The sequence below is a fragment of the Daldinia childiae genome (assembly GCF_008694065.1).
Source record: "Daldinia childiae strain JS-1345 chromosome Unknown Scaffold4, whole genome shotgun sequence".
Classification (NCBI taxonomy): Eukaryota; Fungi; Ascomycota; class Sordariomycetes; order Xylariales; family Hypoxylaceae; genus Daldinia; species Daldinia childiae.
The window spans coordinates 1,092,477-1,113,411 of record NW_022984645.1 but is presented as its reverse complement, the minus strand read 5'-3'; the positions used below and the strand labels follow the sequence as shown (position 1 = coordinate 1,113,411).

Sequence of the window (20,935 nt, the reverse complement as noted above, 5' to 3'; positions counted from 1 at the left end):
GTCTCCGACTGGCTGTATTAGGATAAGTTTTGCGGCATGACAAGTTATTTCATTTAAATATCAAGGAGTGGTTTTCTAGATTTGTTGATTTGAGTGTAGTCGCCTATTTGTGTACGGATAAAGGAGAATTACCAAAAGTAGAAAATGACTTTGGAAATCTAAAGCGTGCGCGCGCGCTCGCGCTACAATTCCTTGCTGATATCTTACGTAACCCTGTTCTACATAGGTACCTCGTAGAATGAATTTCTCGTATAATTGAATATTTTATTACAAATGCAACACAGCGATGCAACCGGTACCTATCAACGACATCATCAATTTTCTCATCATTGATTAGAGCGTACTACGGAATACGAGGAAGGCGCGTCAAAATCATTACATGGAGCTGGATATCTTTTAATAATTAAATAACGATTGCATTCATATATCCATGCAGTATTTCATTACAAACTCGAGATCGAGATGCCTAGTCCAACGAAAAAGCGGAAGTTGAACAGTGGTAACTCGAAATCATCAGGTTTACCTTCTAGAGGTCTAGAATATTTTTTCTCTAAGCAGAAGGAAAGCAAAAGTCCCAATGATCAAACGCCAAATGATAAAATACCGGACGATGAAGGTCCTGAGCGGGATCAGGTGATGACGGACGAGGAGCTCGCACGGAAGCTCCAGGCTGAATGGGATAAAGAGGCCGAAGTTGTGGGGCACGCCTCCGGATCTTCAACCGTAGCAGCAGTCTCTAATCTGTCCAAACCAGATAATTTCACTGAAGCTATTGATGTTCAATCAGCATCTTCAGATCCTCTAGTAGGAGTAAAGAATGTTGAAAATAAGGGTAAAGGCACGCTGTCGCTACAATCTGTTACAGCTTCTGTGGACATAGTTTCAGAGAACATACCATTTGACGAGAGTCCTCTTACATTCGACCCTTCAAAGTATATACCACAGCTTCAGGAACATTGGGCTAGCGATGGTGGTAATGCGTCATATTCACTCTTAACGCGCTGTTTCGTACTCATCAACAGCACATCTAGCCGCATTAAGATAGTAGATACTCTCGTTAATTGTCTCCGCGTCCTTATAGAAGGGGACTCTGAGAGCCTACTGCCAGCTGTTAGTTACATGTCTTCTCTCTATGTTTATATGTCTTACTGATTGCAGTAAGTAGGTCTGGCTTGCCACCAACTCAATATCACCACCTTATATCTCACTGGAACTCGGATTAGGAGGCTCAGCGATTTCAAAGGCCTTGAAGAATGTCTGCGGCTTGGACAATCGATCTCTGAAGGCAATCTATGACAAGTACGGTGATGCGGGAGATGTTGCCTTCGAAGCGAAGAAGAAGCAGAGCTTCACACTACGGAAGCCAAAGCCTCTTACGATCAAAGGCGTCTATCAGTCTCTAGTAAAAGTAGCTAGTAGCCAGGGACAGGGTAGTGCAGAGGTGAAACAGCGTATCGTGGATCGATTACTCCAAGATGCTCGGGGCGGTGAGGAGAGTCGATATGTCGTCCGTACACTATGCCAACATCTTCGGATTGGCGCCGTGAAAACCACGATGTTAATCGCCTTATCGCGTGCGTTTCTCCTTTCTAGACCGCCCTACGCAGAATTTCCATTGAAATCCGTCGACGAACTCAAGGCATTAAAAAAAGAAGAACTCGCAGACGTGTGGAGTAGAGCTGAGGAGATTGTCAAAGCTTGTTTCGCAAGGCGTCCTAACTATAACGATCTCGTCCCTGCTATGCTCCAAATAGGGGTGTGTGATGAGCTGTTAATGAGGTGCGATCTGACACTGCATATACCTTTAAGGCCAATGCTGGGGAGCATTACAAGGGATCTATCTGAGATGCTTACGAAGTTACAAGGGAGAGATTTCGCATGCGAGTTCAAATATGATGGTCAACGAGCGCAAGTTCACTGCGATGATAAGGGCAAGGTATCAATATTTTCCCGGCATCTAGAGGTCATGACCGACAAATACCCAGACCTAGTGGAGTTAGTGCCAAAGCTGCGTGGAGAGGGTGTGAGTAGTTTTATTATGGAGGGAGAAGTGGTCGCGGTGGATCGCCAAACAGGGGAATTAAAGAACTTTCAAACACTCACGAACCGAGCTCGGAAGGACGTGGCGATTGGGAGCATCACAATTGATGTCTGCCTCTTCGCGTTCGACTTGATGTACCTGAACGGCCAGCCGCTCCTAGACCGGCCATTCCGCGAGCGACGTACGCTACTAAGATCCCTATTTACGGAAATACAGCACCACTTTACTTGGGTAAAGAGTCTCGATGCTACGTCGCAGGATTCCGAAGGTGTGCTGGACTTCTTCAAGCAAGCCATAGAGAAAAAATGCGAGGGCATTATGGTTAAAATTCTCGACAATCTGCCCAATCTGCCCGCTCCTAGCAACGCGTTAGAGGATCCTAATATGACGGCGGATGATTTAGAAGAAAGCGAGACCCTCACTTTACCGACGAAGTCGAAAGGGAAAAAAGGTAAAGGAAAGGGAATTAGCAATGGTGACCAAGAAAAGAAGCCATCCCCACGTCGGAAACCGCTGCTTGCCACTTACGAGCCCGATAAACGCCTCGATTCATGGCTTAAAGTGAAGAAGGACTATAGCAGCTCGTTTGACACGCTAGATCTTGTACCGGTAGCTGGATGGCATGGCCAAGGCCGCAAGGCGAAATGGTGGTCGCCTATACTTATGGCCGTTCGCAACGACGCGACAGGGTCCCTGGACGTCGTGTGCAAATGCATATCCGGGTTTACGGATGCTTTCTACAAGGCGAATAAGAAATTCTACGACGACGGTTCCGGCGAAGAACAATCAGATTCCAATGGTGTCAAGGAAAGCGAAGAGGAAGACGAGAAAGGTAATGACGAGGAGGGTGAGACTGAAGGGAGGAAATATAAAAATGTCCGCAAGACGAAGCCTAGCTTCGTAGAGTACTTGGGTCCCGAGCCGGATGTCTGGTTCGAACCTCAGGAGGTATGGGAGATGGCATTTGCCGACATTACATTATCGCCGACATATACTGCGGCTATTGGACTAGTGAGCCAAGATCGAGGACTTAGTTTACGGTTCCCGCGTTTTCTTAAAAAGCGTGAGGATAAAGGGTTGGAAGAAGCTAGTAGTAGCGAGTTTCTGGCTGCACTATATAGAAAACAGGAGGCTAAAGCGCCAGCCAAGGAGGAGATTGAGGAAGACGATGAAGAGTTGTAGATATTCAATTAGATTTGAGTGGTTCATATAGCACATATAAGCGGCTCACGTCTTCCAATAACGTCTTGTTATCCATCATCATCAGAGTGCTGATTACTCTTCCCATGCCTTGTACACAATCCGGGCTCCGAATTTCTCACCCTTCTTTAAAAGTTGCTGACTTCTCCAATCATCAACATTAATAGCGTTTACAAACCGGCTGGGTTCCACGCAAAAACCACTGCGCGACCCGCGCGCGGGAGCTCCGCCTACAGCCGGCACATCGATCCACTTGCCGGTATAGAACTGGAACGCGGGTTCTGTGCTAAGAACTTCTAGGTGAATCTTGCTCTCTGGGTGGTGAGCGGAAACAAGTTTAATTAAAGGAAGAGCTCGTGTGTCTATTGGCACAGAGCTGGGAGAAGCGGTGGGATCAACGATGAAGCAATCGTCAAAATCTGGCTCCTGGGCACCGAGGGTAAAAGGAGTCGTTGTTGGGACTTTAGAGTACGCAGTTGGTCCGGTGGTTGGGATACCCGACTCGTCGAGAGGGAGATATGAATTGGTAGAAAGTTGGACCACGGTTCCCTCAATATTTGGCTTTCCCGAGAGGTTAAAGTATCTATTCATATCAGCATAATTCATTCTTGCTCTTATCCGTAGGAGTCCAGGTGACCGTACGAATGGTTTGTCATGTTGATGATAGTTTCCTCCGCACCTCCTACTAGTTCGGCCTCGTATTCCTGGCTAAGAACTGTGACCTCTTTTCCGTTCTCGGTAACTTTGCCAGCCGTATAGAACACCTTGACGAGAACCTCACCAGGGAACCCTTCATCCCCATCCTCGCTTGTAAGTGAGAACTCAACAGTCTCTCCACCCTTAAGCTCACCCTCGATTCCGGGGATGTTCTTGCGGACGCCCACCGGGGTCGGACCCTTCCATACTCGCTTACCCCAACCCACATTTCCACCGTGCAGGGTATTCGGTCCGTTGTTGGCAACGAAGCTGTATGTCTTTCCTCCGTTCAAAGTCTCGACCTTGGCGCCGGAAATGCGGTTTGCGACACGGCCAATTGTGGCACCAAAGTGCGGGCTGTTGTGTTCGGCATAAAGTTTTTGGGTTGGGAAGCCTTGGACAATGTTAATGCCACCAACATTAAAGGATTGGATAATAGCGCCGAGTGGCAGGAAGGAGATCTCGTCGGCCATGTTGGTATTTGCTATAGTTGTCAAGTAGTTGCTGGTACTAATATGAATTCGCGGGATGTGGGGGTTAGCTGGAGGCTTGAAATAGACTCTTAAACTCAGGGCGGGATGACAGCTAAATATGGGAAATAAATTAGAAGACTCGGCCTCAGTAGCGAGAGCATTGGTATTCAGGCTATATATGATGTTCACGAGACAAGTGACAAGTGTGGGGAGAGTTTCCAAGCCATCTGCTGAACCTTAGTACATACAATAACTTAGAGCCATCATGAGATAGTGGGGTAGTAAGTACATCCCTTAGTACGTCCCTTATGTACGTATGGCGGGGTAACTCGGTCGTACATGGTCGTACAAGCGGATTATACGACTCCGTTTACCTCATCATTCCACCGAGGTAAGTCGCGATTTCTTTACCTTTCTACGCTATCGATTCCTATATGTACTGTTGAGGCGTGGCGATATTATGTAATCTGTTGGACCCGTACAGCCGGATCACCATACGCGGGTATTACAGATGCGCATATGTACCTAACAAGAAGTTAGATGGAACCAGCCTAGAGCTAAACTCCTGATCGAGTTAATGGGATATAATTTTACTATATAATTTATTTATTTACGACGTACCGTTTCCATCGCATTTATAATAAAACTTATAGAGAATAAAATTCAACTAGAAATAGGTAGTTACTATAAACATACAATACAATAGTTCGGTATAGTAATGAATGCACCTCAAAAAAAAATGCATGCAGGTAGACATTTGAACTATTCTTAAATCCACAAGAATGTCTTAGCATTAAATGCTAGGCAATCTTGAAGTCAGCTTGGAAGTACCTGTTGTCCGGGCAAATAATATTTTGGGCCAATCATTCTCTTAGCCTTACAGTATTGTCCTTTTCATTAGGCAGGAAAAGGCAAGCTAAGGCACCCGCGTTAGTATCTGGTACACCTGCACCTGCGTGGCTATTTCTTAATATCCACGTGGAAGTACTTTACCTGCCCTATACCCGACTGCAGGTGCCGTCTAATGCTTATCGTATATTGGATACCTAACCTTAGGTACCTACCTAAGGTCGGGCCACCTAAGGAGGTAGCTGCTCGACCAACTCACCGGCCTCGCTAACCCTCCTGATTCACACTTGTCACTTGTCTACCTACCTAATATTCAAAAACCATCATCTGCTATTCATTATCATTTCCAATCCCGATTCAAAGGAATAGACAGACAACTCAACACTAAGATGCTTAACTAGATTTCCCCGATTATATACGAAAATAATACACCAATGGACGGTCAACTCTAAGTCTTGTAAGCTCTAAAAGAGAGCTTCATAGACGCCCAGCTACTTTGAAATTCGCAAATTAAAGGGTTAGACAAACAAACCATGGCTGAATCGTCACCGCTAAAAGCTACTCCTAAACGTAAGCGCGACGATATGCTCAACGAGCAACGCGTTTTCAACTCTTCTCCAAATACTTATAGTCTGCCTAAGACCACCTTCTCTTTCCAACCTCCGACCCTGAAACCAGTGGAGAATTCTCGAAACGATGCCCCTGAAGACGGTAACAGTAGTCCTCGAAGTAAGGTTGCTCAACAGTTCCAAGAACTGGCCCTTGGAAGTGGGGGCGGGGTAATTGATAGCGACAGGGTCGATGGCACTGATTTTATGGGAACGAGAACGGGAACGGGATCAGACGAGGCTAGTCCCCAATTTGCAATTGATAGCCCGAGATTTTCGCCAGAGCTCACCGTCTTCGATTTTGATGGAGGTATTAGAAGTAGCACGTCCGCCGAAGACATGCAGCTTGACGATGACGATACTGTATCGCGTAAGCGTGTCAAGTTGCCTGACATCACTGAACTCCAAAATTCTCCTGAGGTAGGGTTGGGGGGAGAAGTAGACGTGACGAATCCCGACTTTCTTCAGCCTATTGAGTCCCCTCGATTCACTTTACAAACAGCCGTGGATCCTGCTATTTTGAGGACAGCAAAGATAGAAGGTTCAGGCCGTTTGCAGAAGTCTTATCCATCCATCAACCGATTATCGGAATCTAAGTCGCGTATTCGAAAACGATCGGGCACTCCTCCTTTAGCAAAGCGTAAGACGGCAGAAGCCTTAACTGAGGAGGATCCTATCATCATTGATCCCGTTCGTGCCGCGCTTACGTGGCATGAGGACGAAATTACTATATATGATCCCGAGGATAAAGACGATGATGGTACTGGTATCAACGGTATCGGTTTCAGACCAACTCCTGCTTTGGCATACGCGCGGGCGCAGAAACGAAGACAGCAGCTAGCCGACTATAGAAAACGCGAGGAGAGCGAAGCTAGAGCGAAGAGAAGTCAACGTCGTCGACAACGGATTGGCAATGTCGCGGAATTGGAGAGGAAACATTCCATGGCACGAGTGCGTTTCTCGGATGCAGAGCCGACTACTGTGGTCACGACTTGATGCCAGCAATATGTTCTCTCCCACTTGAATTTCAATACGATAATTCTGGACTTGGGGCGTTAAGTGGATATAACCGGCAATTGATTTGATTAATAGAGCGTTGAATAGCTCTGGCGCAGATTTATAGCCTTAAATGGCCGACATGATGGCAAGGTTGCCTTTATCTATTTGAAACCTATTCGACTTTCTTTATGCTTTTGCGAAATAACCTAAAACTACCTCATAGCTTCTAATTCGGTATCGCTATAGATCACACCAACAGTGACAAGACTGTCGAAAGCGTCAATGTTGATACGTGATTTATGGGTTTCGAAGGATAGCATATGAATAGACCTCAGCAACATACCCCGAATTTCCATAGTATAGTAGCTGTTCTTTACTTTTGTTGTGATGTCCGGGGGCCGACTAAGATCACCAAATTTTATACCAGCTTTTCTTTGTAGCAGCATCTTGCCTTGCTTTATCTGCTTCCCATTTTAACCTTGCAGCTTCTTCAGCTTGTGCCTTCTTCTCGGCTTGCTTCTTGTCCATGACTTCAACTATGCGCGCCACTGCTATGCGCTCGTTCGCTCGTTGCGCACGGCAGTATTCCCATTGGATTATGGAGCCCAAGAAAAATACACCAAAAGCCCAGTTTGTTGCTTTTGGTACCGTCCCTGGAGGACATAATTAGTCTAAGCGCATTTTGAACTCTCAAGTAGAACGCTTAGGTACCTCCAACAAAATATCGACCCATTCCCACCGCCGCACCCGATGCGATACCCGTCATGAGGCCCTGGCGGGCACATGGGATTTTGTGTACATTGAAGAAGTCGTCGGATTTTATGGACTGAATCCCGTCCTTGATCGTGGGTTCAGGAGTGCTCTTTTGCCCCTCCGTGGATTCGCCCGCATGACTTTCGGGTTTTGAACTAGGGAATATTTCGTAGATCTGCGGTTTCTTGACATGATCAGGAGGACCTGTTACTCCAGGTGGAGGGCCTCGTACCCTAGGAAGTTCGTTGTTGTCTTGCGTCATCACTGGCACTCAAGATACTCAGCTTGAATTTCTATGGTTCGATTATTTTTGACTATAAAAATCGCGATTTGGAGCTATGACGCCGCTATGCAGAGGCCCCACTGGGAATATTCAACTAAACGAGTGAAGAGAATTGAGTGCTATTATGCATATATAGGGGCACTTTAAAGAACGCGACAATGGTAACACATAAAACGCGAACATTTGCAAAGACGCGTCTCGCATTTAATGGGACAGGGGTTTTGTAGCCAATTCTATATCGATTATAGATTCTTTTAGGTACAACCACCATACTAAATAACAAATTTGAAGATTAGAACTTCAATTAGTTATTTTAATAAGGTAATTCTCGGAAATCTTAATTGGATTGGTTATCTTATTATAACTTTACCGTCGCAAATGACGCCCAAAATACCCTACATTCTAACGATACCGTCGCCATAATCGACAATTCCTTCAACTTTTTCGCTAGGCTATAATTAAAACCATCCCTCTCCTACTGATTTTAATATGCCAAACACATCTCTACGCCGCCCTCAAAAGGGTTATGCTCGGCGGGGAGGCAAGAATGCCTACCATGGTGGCAACCGAACTCGAACATTTGCTGCTTCAACTACACGCAACGAGGCTACATCAGCCGACGAGAAAGCGGAACGGACACTCCTTGCACAGCAAATTGACGAGTCTATGGGGTTTGCTAGATACGAGTCGGGTAGAAGAAAAGAGGGATGGCTTGTCAATGTCCAACCGACGACCGTAGCACTTGGCGACGATCGAGCCCCTGGTGGAAGAGCGGCCTTAGATTGCTATTTTATCGAGGAAGACGGACAGACATTTAAGGCAACCGTCGAATACGAACCATACTTTGTCATTGCGTGCCGAAAGGGAAGAGAAGGCGAAGTTGAGGAGTGGCTTAAACGAGTACCAGGCGGAGGTGTCGTACATAGCATTAGACGAGTTGAAAAGGAGGACCTGTCTATGCCGAACCACCTTCTTGGATATAGGAGGACGTTCCTCGAGTTACGGTTTAGGAACGTACAAGATTTAATGAGTGCGAGGCGGGATATAATGCCTGTAGCGGAGAAGAATAAGAAATCCATGGGCACGGTTGATGTTTATGCAGAGGTTGCTTCGTTAGTCTCCCTATTCCCAGAAGGCTTTTACTCCAAATGTCTAGATACTAACATAAAATATAGCGAACAAGCGGGATTCGACCTATTTGATGATTCACGAGATGACGATGGACGACATAATGCTTCTTTTGCGGACGCTAGCGACTACGTAGTCGATATTAGAGAGTACGACGTACCGTACCACGTAAGAGTAATGATAGATATGGGTGAGAGTATATCACTAGCTTCCATTGCTATATCATGCTGATGAGAATTTCAGATATTCGAGTAGGAAAATGGTATTGGGTGGAAGTAAAGCATGGCATCACCACTATAACGCTTAATGAAGAACACATCGTTCAAGCCGACCCTGTAGTAATGGCCTTTGATATTGAGACATCAAAGGCCCCTCTCAAATTCCCCGACGCCGCTATAGATCAGATTATGATGATGTCGTATATGATCGACGGGCAAGGTTTCCTCATCACGAATCGGGAGATCGTCTCGGAGGACATTGCAGATTTCGAATACACCCCAAAACCCGAATACCCTGGAACATTCATGATTTTTAACGAGCCTAACGAGAAAGCTGTTATTGAGAGGTTCTTCTCACACGTTAAAGAGGCGAGACCGACCGTCATTGCTACGTACAACGGAGACTTTTTCGATTGGCCGTTTGTAGAAACAAGAGCCAGTATCAATGGTATCGATATGTACCGAGAGATTGGATGGAAGAAAGATAGTGAAGACATCTACAAGTGCACGTATGGCGTCCATATGGATTGTCTAGCGTGGGTCAACCGAGATTCTTACTTACCCCAGGGTAGTCGAGGTTTGAAGGCTGTTACCGTTGCCAAGCTTGGGTACGATCCAGACGAACTTGATCCGGAGCTTATGACACCATACGCGAACGAAAGGCCTCAGACGCTAGCAGAGTATTCAGTTTCAGATGCCGTCGCTACGTACTACCTATACATGAAGTATATCCACCCATTCATCTTCTCGTTGTGTACAATTTTACCTCTGGGAGGCGATGACGTATTACGCAAAGGAACGGGTACCTTATGTGAGATGCTGTTGATGGTGCAAGCATATAAGCACGAGATCATCCTACCCAATAAGCACATGTCACCTAAAGAGGCTTTTTGGGATGGACATCTACTCGACGCGGAAACTTATGTCGGCGGCCACGTCGAAAGTATCGAGGCGGGTGTATTTCGAGCAGATATTCCGGTGAATTTTGCTGTCGATCCCGGTGCGGTTGATGAGCTCCTCGGAGATTTAGATGCGGCTCTTAAATTCGTGATCGAAATCGAAGAAAAGAAGTCTCTAGATGATGTTACGAACTATGATGAGGTAAAAGAGCAGATTGCATCGCGGTTATTACAACTCAAAGAGACACCTAATCGAAACGAGCGACCTCTAATTTACCACTTAGATGTTGCCTCTATGTACCCTAACATTATGACAACAAATCGATTGCAGCCAGACTCAATGATTCAGGAGTCGGACTGCGCTGCCTGCGATTTCAACCGCCCAGGTAAAACTTGCGACAGGAGAATGCCCTGGGCTTGGAGAGGCGAGTACCTACCTGCGAAGCGAGACGAATATAACATGATTCGGCATGCGCTTGAAAACGAGAAATTTCCAGGTAAACGACCTGGCGGACCTATGCGAACTTTTCAAGAGTTACCAGAAGATGAACAGGCCGGTCTCATCCGGAAACGGTTGCAGATGTATAGTCAAAAGGTTTATCACAAGATCCGTGATTCGACCACTATTGTCCGGGAGGCAATTATTTGTCAACGAGAAAATCCTTTCTATATCGACACCGTCAGAGATTTCAGAGATCGTCGATATGATTATAAAGGACAAGCGAAAGTCTGGAAAGGCAAGACCGAATCTCTAAAGTCTTCCGGAGCATCAAGCACAGAGGTTGACTCCGCGAAGAAGATGATTGTCCTTTACGACTCTCTACAACTTGCGCACAAGGTTATTTTAAATTCTTTCTACGGTTATGTCATGCGAAAGGGTTCGAGATGGTACTCTATGGAAATGGCCGGTGTGACGTGTTTAACTGGCGCAACCATCATTCAGTTGGCGCGATCTCTTGTAGAACGCCTTGGCCGACCGCTTGAACTCGATACGGATGGCATTTGGTGTATGTTGCCTGCTACATTTCCAGAAAATTTCGTCTTTAAACTTAAGAACGGCAAGAAATGTGCTATCTCATATCCTTGTGTCATGTTGAACCATCTTGTCCACGCCAAATTCACGAATCACCAATATCAGACTCTGGTTGATCCAAAAACATTTAAATATGAAACGCACAGCGATAATTCAATTTTCTTCGAAGTCGACGGTCCCTACAAGGCGATGGTTTTGCCGACATCGAAAGAAGAAGACAAGAACTTGAAGAAAAGATATGCTGTTTTTAATGACGACGGTAGTCTGGCTGAGCTCAAAGGATTCGAGGTGAAGCGAAGAGGTGAGCTCAAGCTTATTAAGATCTTCCAGCAGCAAATCTTCAAGTTCTTCTTAGAGGGAACTAACCTCACCGAGTGTTACGCTGCGGTAGCAAAAGTCGCAAACAGATGGCTGGACGTTCTTGACAATAAGGGCTCGACACTAGCTGATGAAGAACTCATCGATCTCATTTGCGAAAATAGAAGCATGTCTAAAACACTCGAGGAATACGGAAGCCAGAAGTCCACATCCATCACGACGGCCAAACGGCTAGCAGAGTTCTTAGGCGAGCAGATGGTTAAAGATAAGGGTCTTAATTGCAAGTATATTATTTGCGCTAGACCTCGGAATGCTCCAGTTACCGAACGAGCTGTTCCTGTCGCCATCTTTTCTGCCGCACCGGAGATCAAGCGAACATACTTGACAAAGTGGCTCAAAGAAGAACCCGCCGATACCGATCCCAGGGCGCTTTTAGACTGGAATTACTATTTAGAACGATTGGGTTCTGTTATTCAGAAGCTGATCACTATTCCTGCCGCATTACAAAAAGTCCGTAACCCAGTCCCGCGAGTGGCACACCCAGACTGGCTTCAGCGGCGGATCAATATCAAGGACGACAAAATGAAGCAGAAAAAATTAACCGATCTATTCACAAGTACCAAGGGACCTCTAGAAGATATAACAAATCTTACAGGTTCGAGAGTAGACGATCTCGAAGATTTCGGGTCCAAGTTACTAAAGCCGAAGAGTACAACTGCAGTCATCAACGCATCCCAGCCTCCGCCAACAGCAACAAAGAGAAAATCCCCCGAACCAGAAAAGGAGAATATAGACCCTTTTTCGGCTCTCCCGAAAGAGATGCCAAATCCCTCTGATGACTACCCAGCATTTTTGGAATACCAAAAGAAAAAGTGGAAAATCCAAAAGCAGGCCCGAATCCGCCGGCGCCACCTCTTTGGAGACCGCCGTGGTAATGCGAGCGGCAACATCCAGCAGACATTCCGCCAGAGAGCAGAAGTTACGTTCAGGAATACGTGGCAATTACTTCAGCTCCGAACGACTGACAATCCAGGTGTGGTAGCTGCCTTCGTCTTGATTGACGCAAAGGTTCACTCACTCAAGATCAAAGTCTCACGGCAGGTTTTCCTAAACCTCAAGGGCAAGGATCTCCCCGACATCGAAGTTGAGGGTTGCGAAGTAGAGCAAGTCTATCATACTTTGCCAAATGGACACTCGTCAACACACTTGTTCAAAATTACCGTCCCTGAGGATATTTACTTTGCCGAGTCCCAAAAATTTTCATTGCTGTTTAATCACCCGAGTGTAGAAGGCGTATATGAGAAGCAAGTCCCACTAAACGTTCGAGCAGTGCTTCAACTTGGCAACTCGTGTACCATTGACGAAAGCCAGCCCGGTGTACTCGGAAATGGCTTGGATCAAGGTTTCGATCTTAGGAGTTTAATAAAGCCGACAAAACCCAAGGCCTACCTGGACTCTAATCCACTTGCGTACCTCTACATATCACATATCACCGCGGGCGAGAGGCAGATATTTGGTGTATTCTCCTCAACTAGGGACGAGGCCCATATAGTCATCCTTCAAAAGAACAGGGATGCCGGGCAAGACCTACCTAACGTCACAAAGATCTATAGTGAGATGCTTGCAAAGAGACGACAAGAAGGAGAGGGTACTAATTGGCAAGAATGCTTTGCCTACCAGGAGAAAGTAGCGTTCAAAGTAACTCAGGTAACGACGCGACGAAAAGCTCATCTTGAAATTAGTGATCTGATCAAGAAGATGAAGAAGGATGAGTTGAAGCCCCTCATGCTTGTTATTCAGTCATCTCAGCAAAGCTTACTAGTTCATGATATCCCCACCCTCGCAGAGTTCCCTATTCTTCCCCTTCGATACGACCAGGCAGACAGCTCCCTTCCCCCTCTTGGCTGGCAATCTGTTGTCGCTAGGCGTCTTGTTTCTCACTACCTCAATCTTGGGTCGTGGATTCTTCACCTCACAGCCCTAGCAAGGTATGGCGATATACCCTTATGTAACTTGGAGCGCGACGATCCGAGGTTCCTTATCGACGTTGCGTACGCTCGCCGATTACAGTTAAATAACGTAGTGCTGTGGTGGTCGCCAGGCCCTAGGCCAGATCATGCCGGCTATGAGCAAGACGATGTGACAGGCCTACTTGATACAGTCACTATGCCCTCGATTAATACCCCTGGAACGTATGCGTCAGTTTGTATCGATATCGAAGTTCGTAATCTGGCTATTAACACCATACTCACATCAGCCCTAATCAATGAGCTCGAAGGCGCAGATTCAGTTTCCTTCAATCCCGCTGCTGACTCTGCACCATCGGACGGTAACGAGGTTTTGCATTCTGAATCAGCGTTTGCTAATGCCGGAGTACTGGTACTACGTGAGATGGTCAAGTCTTGGTGGGCGGAAGCATGCAAGGGCAGTCCTATGGCCGATATTCTTGTCCAGCATCTAGTGCGATGGGTCGAGTCCCCTGACTCTTTCATGTACGACCGAGCATTACAATATTATGTGCAGATGATGAGCCGCAAAGCGATGCAGCAGCTTATGGCGGACTTCCGTCGGGTCGGTTCGCAAGTTGTGTTTGCGAATTCGAATCGACTACTTCTACAGACAACAAAGTCGGAAGTAGGCAACGCATATGCATACAGCCAATACATCCTAAAGAGCATTAAGAGCAAGCCACTATTTCATTTTATTGATCTCGAAATCAAGGAGTATTGGGACTACCTGGTGTGGTATGATGAGTTTAACTACGGCGGGAAAGCTTGCCAGGAAGTTATTGAAGCCGAGCAGCAGAGTTTACAGACTATCATGAACTGGCAGATAAAGACATTCCTACCTCTTCGACTACAGGACACGTTCCAGCATTGGGTTGTCGAGTTTATACAACTTATGCACGGACTCAAACGACCCTTAATGGTGAACGGAGACCCCAATGCGACACCACGTCTCACGCAGTTACCGTTGCGCAACGGGTCTCAAAGTGATGATGGTGATCTCTCGCAGGCTATCCTCGGCAAGGATTTCGAAAAACAACTCAAGAAGGAGATTAGGTCCCTTGTCTCGACCCAAGCTCGTGAGCTCCTTCACCCAGAACTAGCGTCGGATTGGTCATTCCCGGTTCTACCAGGTAGCCACTTGAAGAATATGCAAAATCGCAATGCGGTACTTGAACTCGTAAAAAACCTTATGCAAGTCCTGTCACTAGACAAGAACATCACCATGGAAGCGCGGTTGCTAAGGAAAGAGTTGCTCGCACTATTCGAAGTGCGCGAGTTTAGTAAAGAGGGTGCGTTCGCAAATCCAAGCGAGAGCCTCAAAGTATCACAGTGGAGTTGTCACGAGTGCACCCTCGCCCGCGACTGGGACTTGTGCCGCGACGAGCACCTACTACCGGACCTAAATAGCTTTGCCGGTGACAACGAGGCGGAAATACGGAGGGCAGCGGCAGCCAAGACATGGCAGTGTCCATTCTGCGATGCTGAGCTGGACAGACTGAAGATCGAGGAGAGGTTACTGGCGGATGTGCAGAGTATGGTGGTGGAGTGGAGCACGCAAGACCTAAAGTGTGAGCGGTGCGGCAGCGTGCGGTTGAATGACCTCATGGAGCATTGTACATGTAGCGGTCCGTGGGCGGAGAGCGTTAAGAGGGGTGAAGTGGTCAGGCGGTTAGGTGTATATCAAGGCGTGGCGAAGTGGTTCGGCCTCCGGATGCTAGAGAGTCTTGTCGCGGAAGTTCTAGATGGGCTATAGAATATAGCTCTAGGACTATTAGGCGTTTCGCGTGTTTGTAGCGATATTGATTGTCCTAGGCTGATATACCTTTACGTGATAAATTACCTTACTATTCTTTCGCAATTATTTCTCTCTCGTGATACTTCGGCTCTTCTATTCTCTTGTGCACTTGCAGTACAGTCCTCCGCGAACAACCGCAGTTCTACACCGATTAGAATATGACATGTGTCGCAGTTATTAAAGTCCTATGAAAAGTTCCATGTTTATCCAACCATTACCTACTCCGAATTTCGGTATGTTTCGTTACACTACGTAGTATGCAGCGAAGTATCATTGCCATCGCAGGCGGGGTATTCTTTACAGCCTGATGCCTAAGCCCCTAGAAAGTCCAGCACGGCTCATGCATCTCAACCTTTAATTTTAAAAACATTGCTATCCGGTAGCCTCTAGTTCGCACAGGAGAAAACATGACGATCATAGGAAAAGCAGACGTTCCAGATAGGAAAGCTTTTCGCGAAGGCTTGAACAGCCGCGATGAGTTGGGTGAGAAGGCTAAGTTTATCACCGCTCACGTATGTCTCATCTTGGACGGGGCGTTATTTCGCCACCACACGAAGGCGCCAGGGCTAATGTAGCTATAGCTCGGATGGGAAAGTATCCCGGCGTACACAGAGACGGAATCACACGATGGAAGACCGTGCGAGGTATCAGCACCGTTGCCCGACGAATGCATCATCGTGCTCCTGTACGGGCAGATGCAGCTCGATGACGACGAACGAGTCCACACGGGGACCAATGTCGCGGTGCGCACGCAAGGGTCCAAGACGCTGAAGATCTTGACGAACAGCGCCGCGGTTTGGTATCCGGGGATGTGCTGCTGGGAGGGGGACGAGTGCTTCCTCGCGACGAAGGGCCAGTGTAAGCGCTTCGGGATCGGTAACGTTAGGGAAGTGAAGAAGAAGCCAAAGAAGTCGGCTTGGAGTTGGGTGAAGAAGCTTAGCTTAGGAAAACAGGATAAGGATTCTTAACGACATCATTACTAGCCGGGGAACGGTACGTCAGATTGGACGTCTTGTCTTGGAATTGGGGTCTAAGTCATTTAATGTTTGAAAGTCGGCAAGTGTCTATAACAAGCATGCCCGTGGAGGTGGCGTAATTAAGTACTCTTATCAATGCATGATGGATTCCCTTTAAGGGTTCTCCGATTATATTTACTACGGCTAGAGTAGTAAAGACCTGAGATATTGGTCTGTATTGCTGTGTTTGACATGGAGACGGTTATGGACCTCATTACTCAATACTGGACTCTGAGCAAATTATTTAAATAATATCTAAAGTAGATCACAATACTCGCTTGGTCAATAATTAATATCTCTGCAAGGGATACTTACCTACCAGCTATGAGAAAGTAATAATTAGAGGAATAGCCAAGATATTAGTTTCTTCCTTGAAAGCTGTAGCGGAATTCGCGAATCTTGTGCTGTAGGTCGGATAAAGCTGTATATAGCCAAAGAGAAGGAAACATATTCGACGATCACGAACTATTGTGATCGCCCTCAAATGAACACGGTTGTCCTTCACATATCTAAGATTTCTCATTAGAATAAAACGATGAGCATAATATTAACCTACTATTATAATATTGCGCGATTTCTACTAGACCTTCCCATATAAGACTATGCGCGTTACCGAACTCTATGGTTGTCTGGCATTTTTGGGGGCGGTTGCCAAAGCAAATTCTCTTACTACAATATGTCCATGGAGCCCATTGAGTGAAACAGGAGACCGAACTTGTGCTGAATTTGAATTAGCACAAGAGAGAAATCCGAGCAAACTCTTGAAGGTCAATTTGGATTGGGAAGGCCCCAAACATTGTGTGAACGAAACATGTATCTTCTCAAATGGCCACATGGGTGATGGGATCGTACTTATTACCAGCGAAATAAATGCAAAAATTGCAAGCAATTTCCCAGTCACGACTAATCATGGGGCGGCAACATTACCATTCCACGTGGCAGAAGTACCTGGAAAGGGCGTTGGTATCGTTGCCGATAGGAAAATACGTAAAGGGGAAACTATTCTCATACGTTCCCCGACGATGATGGTGCAGACCGACCCTCATGTTGAAATGGAGCCCGGGACTAGGGATGTTCTATATGACCTTGCCGTGGGAAAGCTTCCCACTAGAGGTCGAGAACTTTTCATGGGCCAGATGGGCGAGGACGTCTACGATAAAATAGAGACAAATTGTTTCCAAATGTACATCGACGGGGCAAACGACTCGGGAGGCCACCTAGGATGTTATCCTGAGATATCTCGATTTAATCACGACTGTCGGCCAAAGTAAGTCTATTCCCAGAAGCGAATTCTCAATATGCAAATATATAATAACAATATTATCACTTAGTATTCACTATCGTATTTCTAACATGACTCATATCACAGTTGCCGCGCGTGATATAGAGCCTGGTCAGGAACTAAGTATTAGCTATATCGAACTAATGCTCTCACGAAAAGAACGTCGTTCTCGCCTACGCAAGTGGGGATTCGAATGCGCTTGTTCTCACTGCAGCATGAGTGACGAAGAGGTCGCTATTTCAGATGCGAGGCTTCAGAAGATCGAAGAGTTAGAAACCGCCCTAGAGAATTTTAACCAGACAATCGTAACTGCAGAAACTGGAGGGCAGCTAGCAGATTTATACGAAAAGGAAAGACTGGATGTCTATCTTGGACGGGTATATACGCGGGCGGCGCTCAACTTTGCACTGTTCGGCGAAGAGAAGAAGGCGCAAAAATACGCTCTAGCTGCAGTAGGAGCCGTGGAAAGAGAACTGGGACCAAATGCGGCTGACGCTAAGGCTATGAGGATTTTGGCTGAGAATCCGAAAGCGCATTGGACTTGGGGGAAGCGGAGAAGAGGAAGTTTGGGAAAGGGGAAGGGGAAATGATCATTCGAGACGATACTTTGAACTGGTTTCCTGCTCAGGATGTCAAATACTCTAAGCTAGGTAATCAGGTAATTACAACCGAGATATTAAATGTTGTATGTACCTGACGCGTATTATATTAGGTAGATGTATATATCGAACTTGCCATTGGTATACCTTCCATATTATAAGTAACAATTGATTGACGCATCTATACCTTATACCTCATCTTAAACAACAACAACAACAACAACAACAACAACCTTACAACAGAGCTTATACCAAACAAGACAAAATATAGGTTCATAGGTACTGTTTCAATATCAAGAATAACACTGAAGCTCTTATCTCTCCAATACCACTTAGAAACCCAATTGCCATGGCAGAGACAACATTCTTTCTTTTCTCCCAACTTCCGACAGAACTTCGCCGCCTAATTTGGCGCGAGGCCTTGCCGAAATACACTGGGCCGAGTCTATTCTTCTTCAAACGTGAATGTTGGTGGCTAGACCCTGAGAGTATGGTACCAGAGACAGGGGATCTGGAGATGCGCTTCTTCCCCGGCCGGTTGGATGATGATGTCCAATTAGATGTGCATATCTTCAACGCCAATCACGAGGCTCGCGGTGTTGCGCTGGATTGGTTCCGCGAACAGGTAAGTATTGTAAATCCTCAATCCTCTAGCATAGTCAGCCCTGCCTAACCTTCGTAGGGTATCAATATCAAAATAAACGAGAACGGCCAGAAGATTTTCTCACGCTCCTTCAATCCTCAGCGCGATGTATTATATATAACGCCCGAAAGGTGGGACGACTTCCAGCGTAGGGGCCTGGGTGATATAGAAGGTGTACCTTTCGTCCTTAAATCCGAACCCGAGCGTGTTGCCGTGTCTCTGGACGTTTTTCTGCGCCCCATCAACGTCGGTATACTGCCAGAAGTGATGTGGTAGTTCAACAAAGCTACGGAGTTACTAATAATTGTCGGCGAGCAGCCCGACCAACGAAGGGGGCTTGGGCAGTGGGAGTTAGTCACTTTACAATGGGGTGTATTCATCTGGAATAACCTCAGTGTTGGCTTCGAATTTCGAGGATCAGATGAGAGTAACATCGAACATGAGGCTTCTTATTATAACGTGAGGGGTGTTCTTATTAATGAAGACTTGTTGGAGCTATTTGTTGACTTAGGCATCGAAACTCTGGAGATTCGACTTGCATTTGCTATCAGAAGATAGAAAAGCATGGGGAACTTATGATTATTAGGTTGGTGGCTTATAATATTACATATTACCTCTGCTTCATGTTAGGTATGTTAGATCTCATTTGGGTTAAATGAGATCACCTCGCGTCTTATATTGTTCGAGGAAGAAGCAAGTATCTTAATTGCCTTCTAATGATTGGCTTGCCAACACCAGCATTAGCTCGTAATTTCTCACCGGTAAGATGATAAGTCAAAGTCTCATCCAGGTGATCCTCATGATTTTGAAACTGCTCCTACATCGAGGCCTATAAATTTATTGCATTCAGCCTCTTTGATAAGCCACTTGAGGTATTTATCAGCTCCACGTACCTCGGCTAGCAGGGTTATGTATCTATATCCTTCGCGCCCAACACTTTTTTGACAGGTCAGACAATATTCTACCCCTATCCATCCCGTTGAATCACACTAACCGAGTCGGACTTACTGTGTGTTAACAACTTGACCTCAAATCTTCTAAATTTTAGTAATTATATTCAGCTATACCCATCTCCTATATATTCGGTACTTTGCTTGCAACTTGTGCTTATATCTACCTAAGTATCAATCTTAGTTTATCCGTAATTGTCGATTTTCTCTTTTGCAGACATGGCAGGGAAGCAAAAGGGGCTATCGGGGTTTACACCTATCTCCGATCGGATCTTCATCCGTAATGAAGACTCATCCGAAACCACCAAGAAAACACCAAATGATCACCCCACAACGATCATTATATACGGATGGGGTGACGGCAGCCCAAAGACTGTCGCCAAATATGTCGATGGTTATAATAAGCTATTCCCAGGGGCTCGGATCTTGATGGTGATATCATCAACCTTTGCAGCTACGTCTCAGTCGCTTGACCAAAGAACTAAGGATATGATGCCTATTATCGACACCGTATTTCCTACTCCTCATGATGACTTGTCAAGAATACTTTTACATATCATGTCTAATACCGGCTGTATTTATGCTGCTGCAACATTGAACGCCTATCAAGAGCGTCACGGAAAAGACAAGGCTCTTCCCCACCATCTATGTATAAACGATTCTACGCCCGGTAGTTTTGACTTCGCTAAAGAAGTAGGGCGATGGTCGAAGGCAATGGCAGTAGGAACAGCCAAATGGTTTCCATGGCCGTTTACAGTGACGCGGCGAATATGGTGGACATTCTTATATACAATGCATCTTATTGAGAAAGCCATTGGAAGGGAGCCTTCCGGGATCTATAGCGGCAGGGTATTCTTGGATCACTCAATAGCAACACCTAGAGCTCCTAGAGCGTACCTATATTCCAAGAAGGACGACATTATTTGGTGGGAAGACATTGAAGCACAAGCGAAGGTAGCAAAGAATAAGGGGTACAAGACAACGTTGGAAATGTTTGATGACTCCCCACACGTCGGCCACATGAGAGTGCATCCTGCTCGATATTGGTCTACGATAGAAAACCATTGGAAGGCAACAGTGGCGTTAGAGGAAAAATTGATCATACGCAATAAACTCTGAAGTACAAGTTATAGTAACTACCTA

At 46.1% G+C, this 20,935-nt stretch overlaps 8 protein-coding genes across 8 annotated transcripts; 6 read left to right on the top strand and 2 right to left on the bottom strand.

The window, feature by feature from the left end:
* Positions 1-462: 462 nt before the first annotated feature.
* GL218_04632 (DNA ligase 3) lies at positions 463-3,223 on the top strand (the record flags this gene model as incomplete). Its single annotated transcript, XM_033581251.1, has 2 exons — positions 463-1,110; positions 1,166-3,223. The coding sequence occupies 2 exons, from the start codon at positions 463-465 to the stop codon at positions 3,221-3,223; spliced, it is 2,706 nt and encodes a 901-aa protein (XP_033435670.1).
* A 93-nt stretch (positions 3,224-3,316) lies between these two features.
* GL218_04631 (Bifunctional protein GAL10) lies at positions 3,317-4,410 on the bottom strand (the record flags this gene model as incomplete). Its single annotated transcript, XM_033581250.1, has 2 exons — positions 3,317-3,824; positions 3,884-4,410. 2 exons carry the CDS (start codon positions 4,408-4,410, stop codon positions 3,317-3,319), a joined length of 1,035 nt encoding a protein of 344 aa, XP_033435639.1.
* Positions 4,411-5,792: 1,382 nt separating this feature from the next.
* On the top strand, positions 5,793-6,863 carry GL218_04630 (uncharacterized protein; the record flags this gene model as incomplete). Its single annotated transcript, XM_033581249.1, has 1 exon — positions 5,793-6,863. The coding sequence occupies one exon, from the start codon at positions 5,793-5,795 to the stop codon at positions 6,861-6,863; it is 1,071 nt and encodes a 356-aa protein (XP_033435640.1).
* Positions 6,864-7,274: 411 nt separating this feature from the next.
* On the bottom strand, positions 7,275-7,881 carry GL218_04629 (Cytochrome c oxidase protein 20, mitochondrial; the record flags this gene model as incomplete). Its single annotated transcript, XM_033581248.1, has 2 exons — positions 7,275-7,519; positions 7,578-7,881. The coding sequence occupies 2 exons, from the start codon at positions 7,879-7,881 to the stop codon at positions 7,275-7,277; spliced, it is 549 nt and encodes a 182-aa protein (XP_033435203.1).
* A 510-nt stretch (positions 7,882-8,391) lies between these two features.
* On the top strand, positions 8,392-15,260 carry GL218_04628 (DNA polymerase epsilon catalytic subunit A; the record flags this gene model as incomplete). Its single annotated transcript, XM_033581247.1, has 3 exons — positions 8,392-9,014; positions 9,078-9,220; positions 9,274-15,260. The coding sequence occupies 3 exons, from the start codon at positions 8,392-8,394 to the stop codon at positions 15,258-15,260; spliced, it is 6,753 nt and encodes a 2,250-aa protein (XP_033435202.1).
* Positions 15,261-15,709: 449 nt separating this feature from the next.
* Positions 15,710-18,190, top strand: GL218_04627 (SET domain-containing protein 5; the record flags this gene model as incomplete). The annotated part of the gene is made up of 4 exons (XM_033581246.1): positions 15,710-15,814; positions 15,884-16,160; positions 17,054-17,585; positions 17,650-18,190. 4 exons carry the CDS (start codon positions 15,710-15,712, stop codon positions 18,188-18,190), a joined length of 1,455 nt encoding a protein of 484 aa, XP_033435196.1.
* A 358-nt stretch (positions 18,191-18,548) lies between these two features.
* GL218_04626 (uncharacterized protein) lies at positions 18,549-19,118 on the top strand (the record flags this gene model as incomplete). Its single annotated transcript, XM_033581245.1, has 2 exons — positions 18,549-18,824; positions 18,882-19,118. The coding sequence occupies 2 exons, from the start codon at positions 18,549-18,551 to the stop codon at positions 19,116-19,118; spliced, it is 513 nt and encodes a 170-aa protein (XP_033435195.1).
* Positions 19,119-20,011: 893 nt separating this feature from the next.
* Positions 20,012-20,911, top strand: GL218_04625 (uncharacterized protein; the record flags this gene model as incomplete). The annotated part of the gene is made up of 1 exon (XM_033581244.1): positions 20,012-20,911. The coding sequence occupies one exon, from the start codon at positions 20,012-20,014 to the stop codon at positions 20,909-20,911; it is 900 nt and encodes a 299-aa protein (XP_033435194.1).
* Positions 20,912-20,935: the final 24 nt, after the last annotated feature.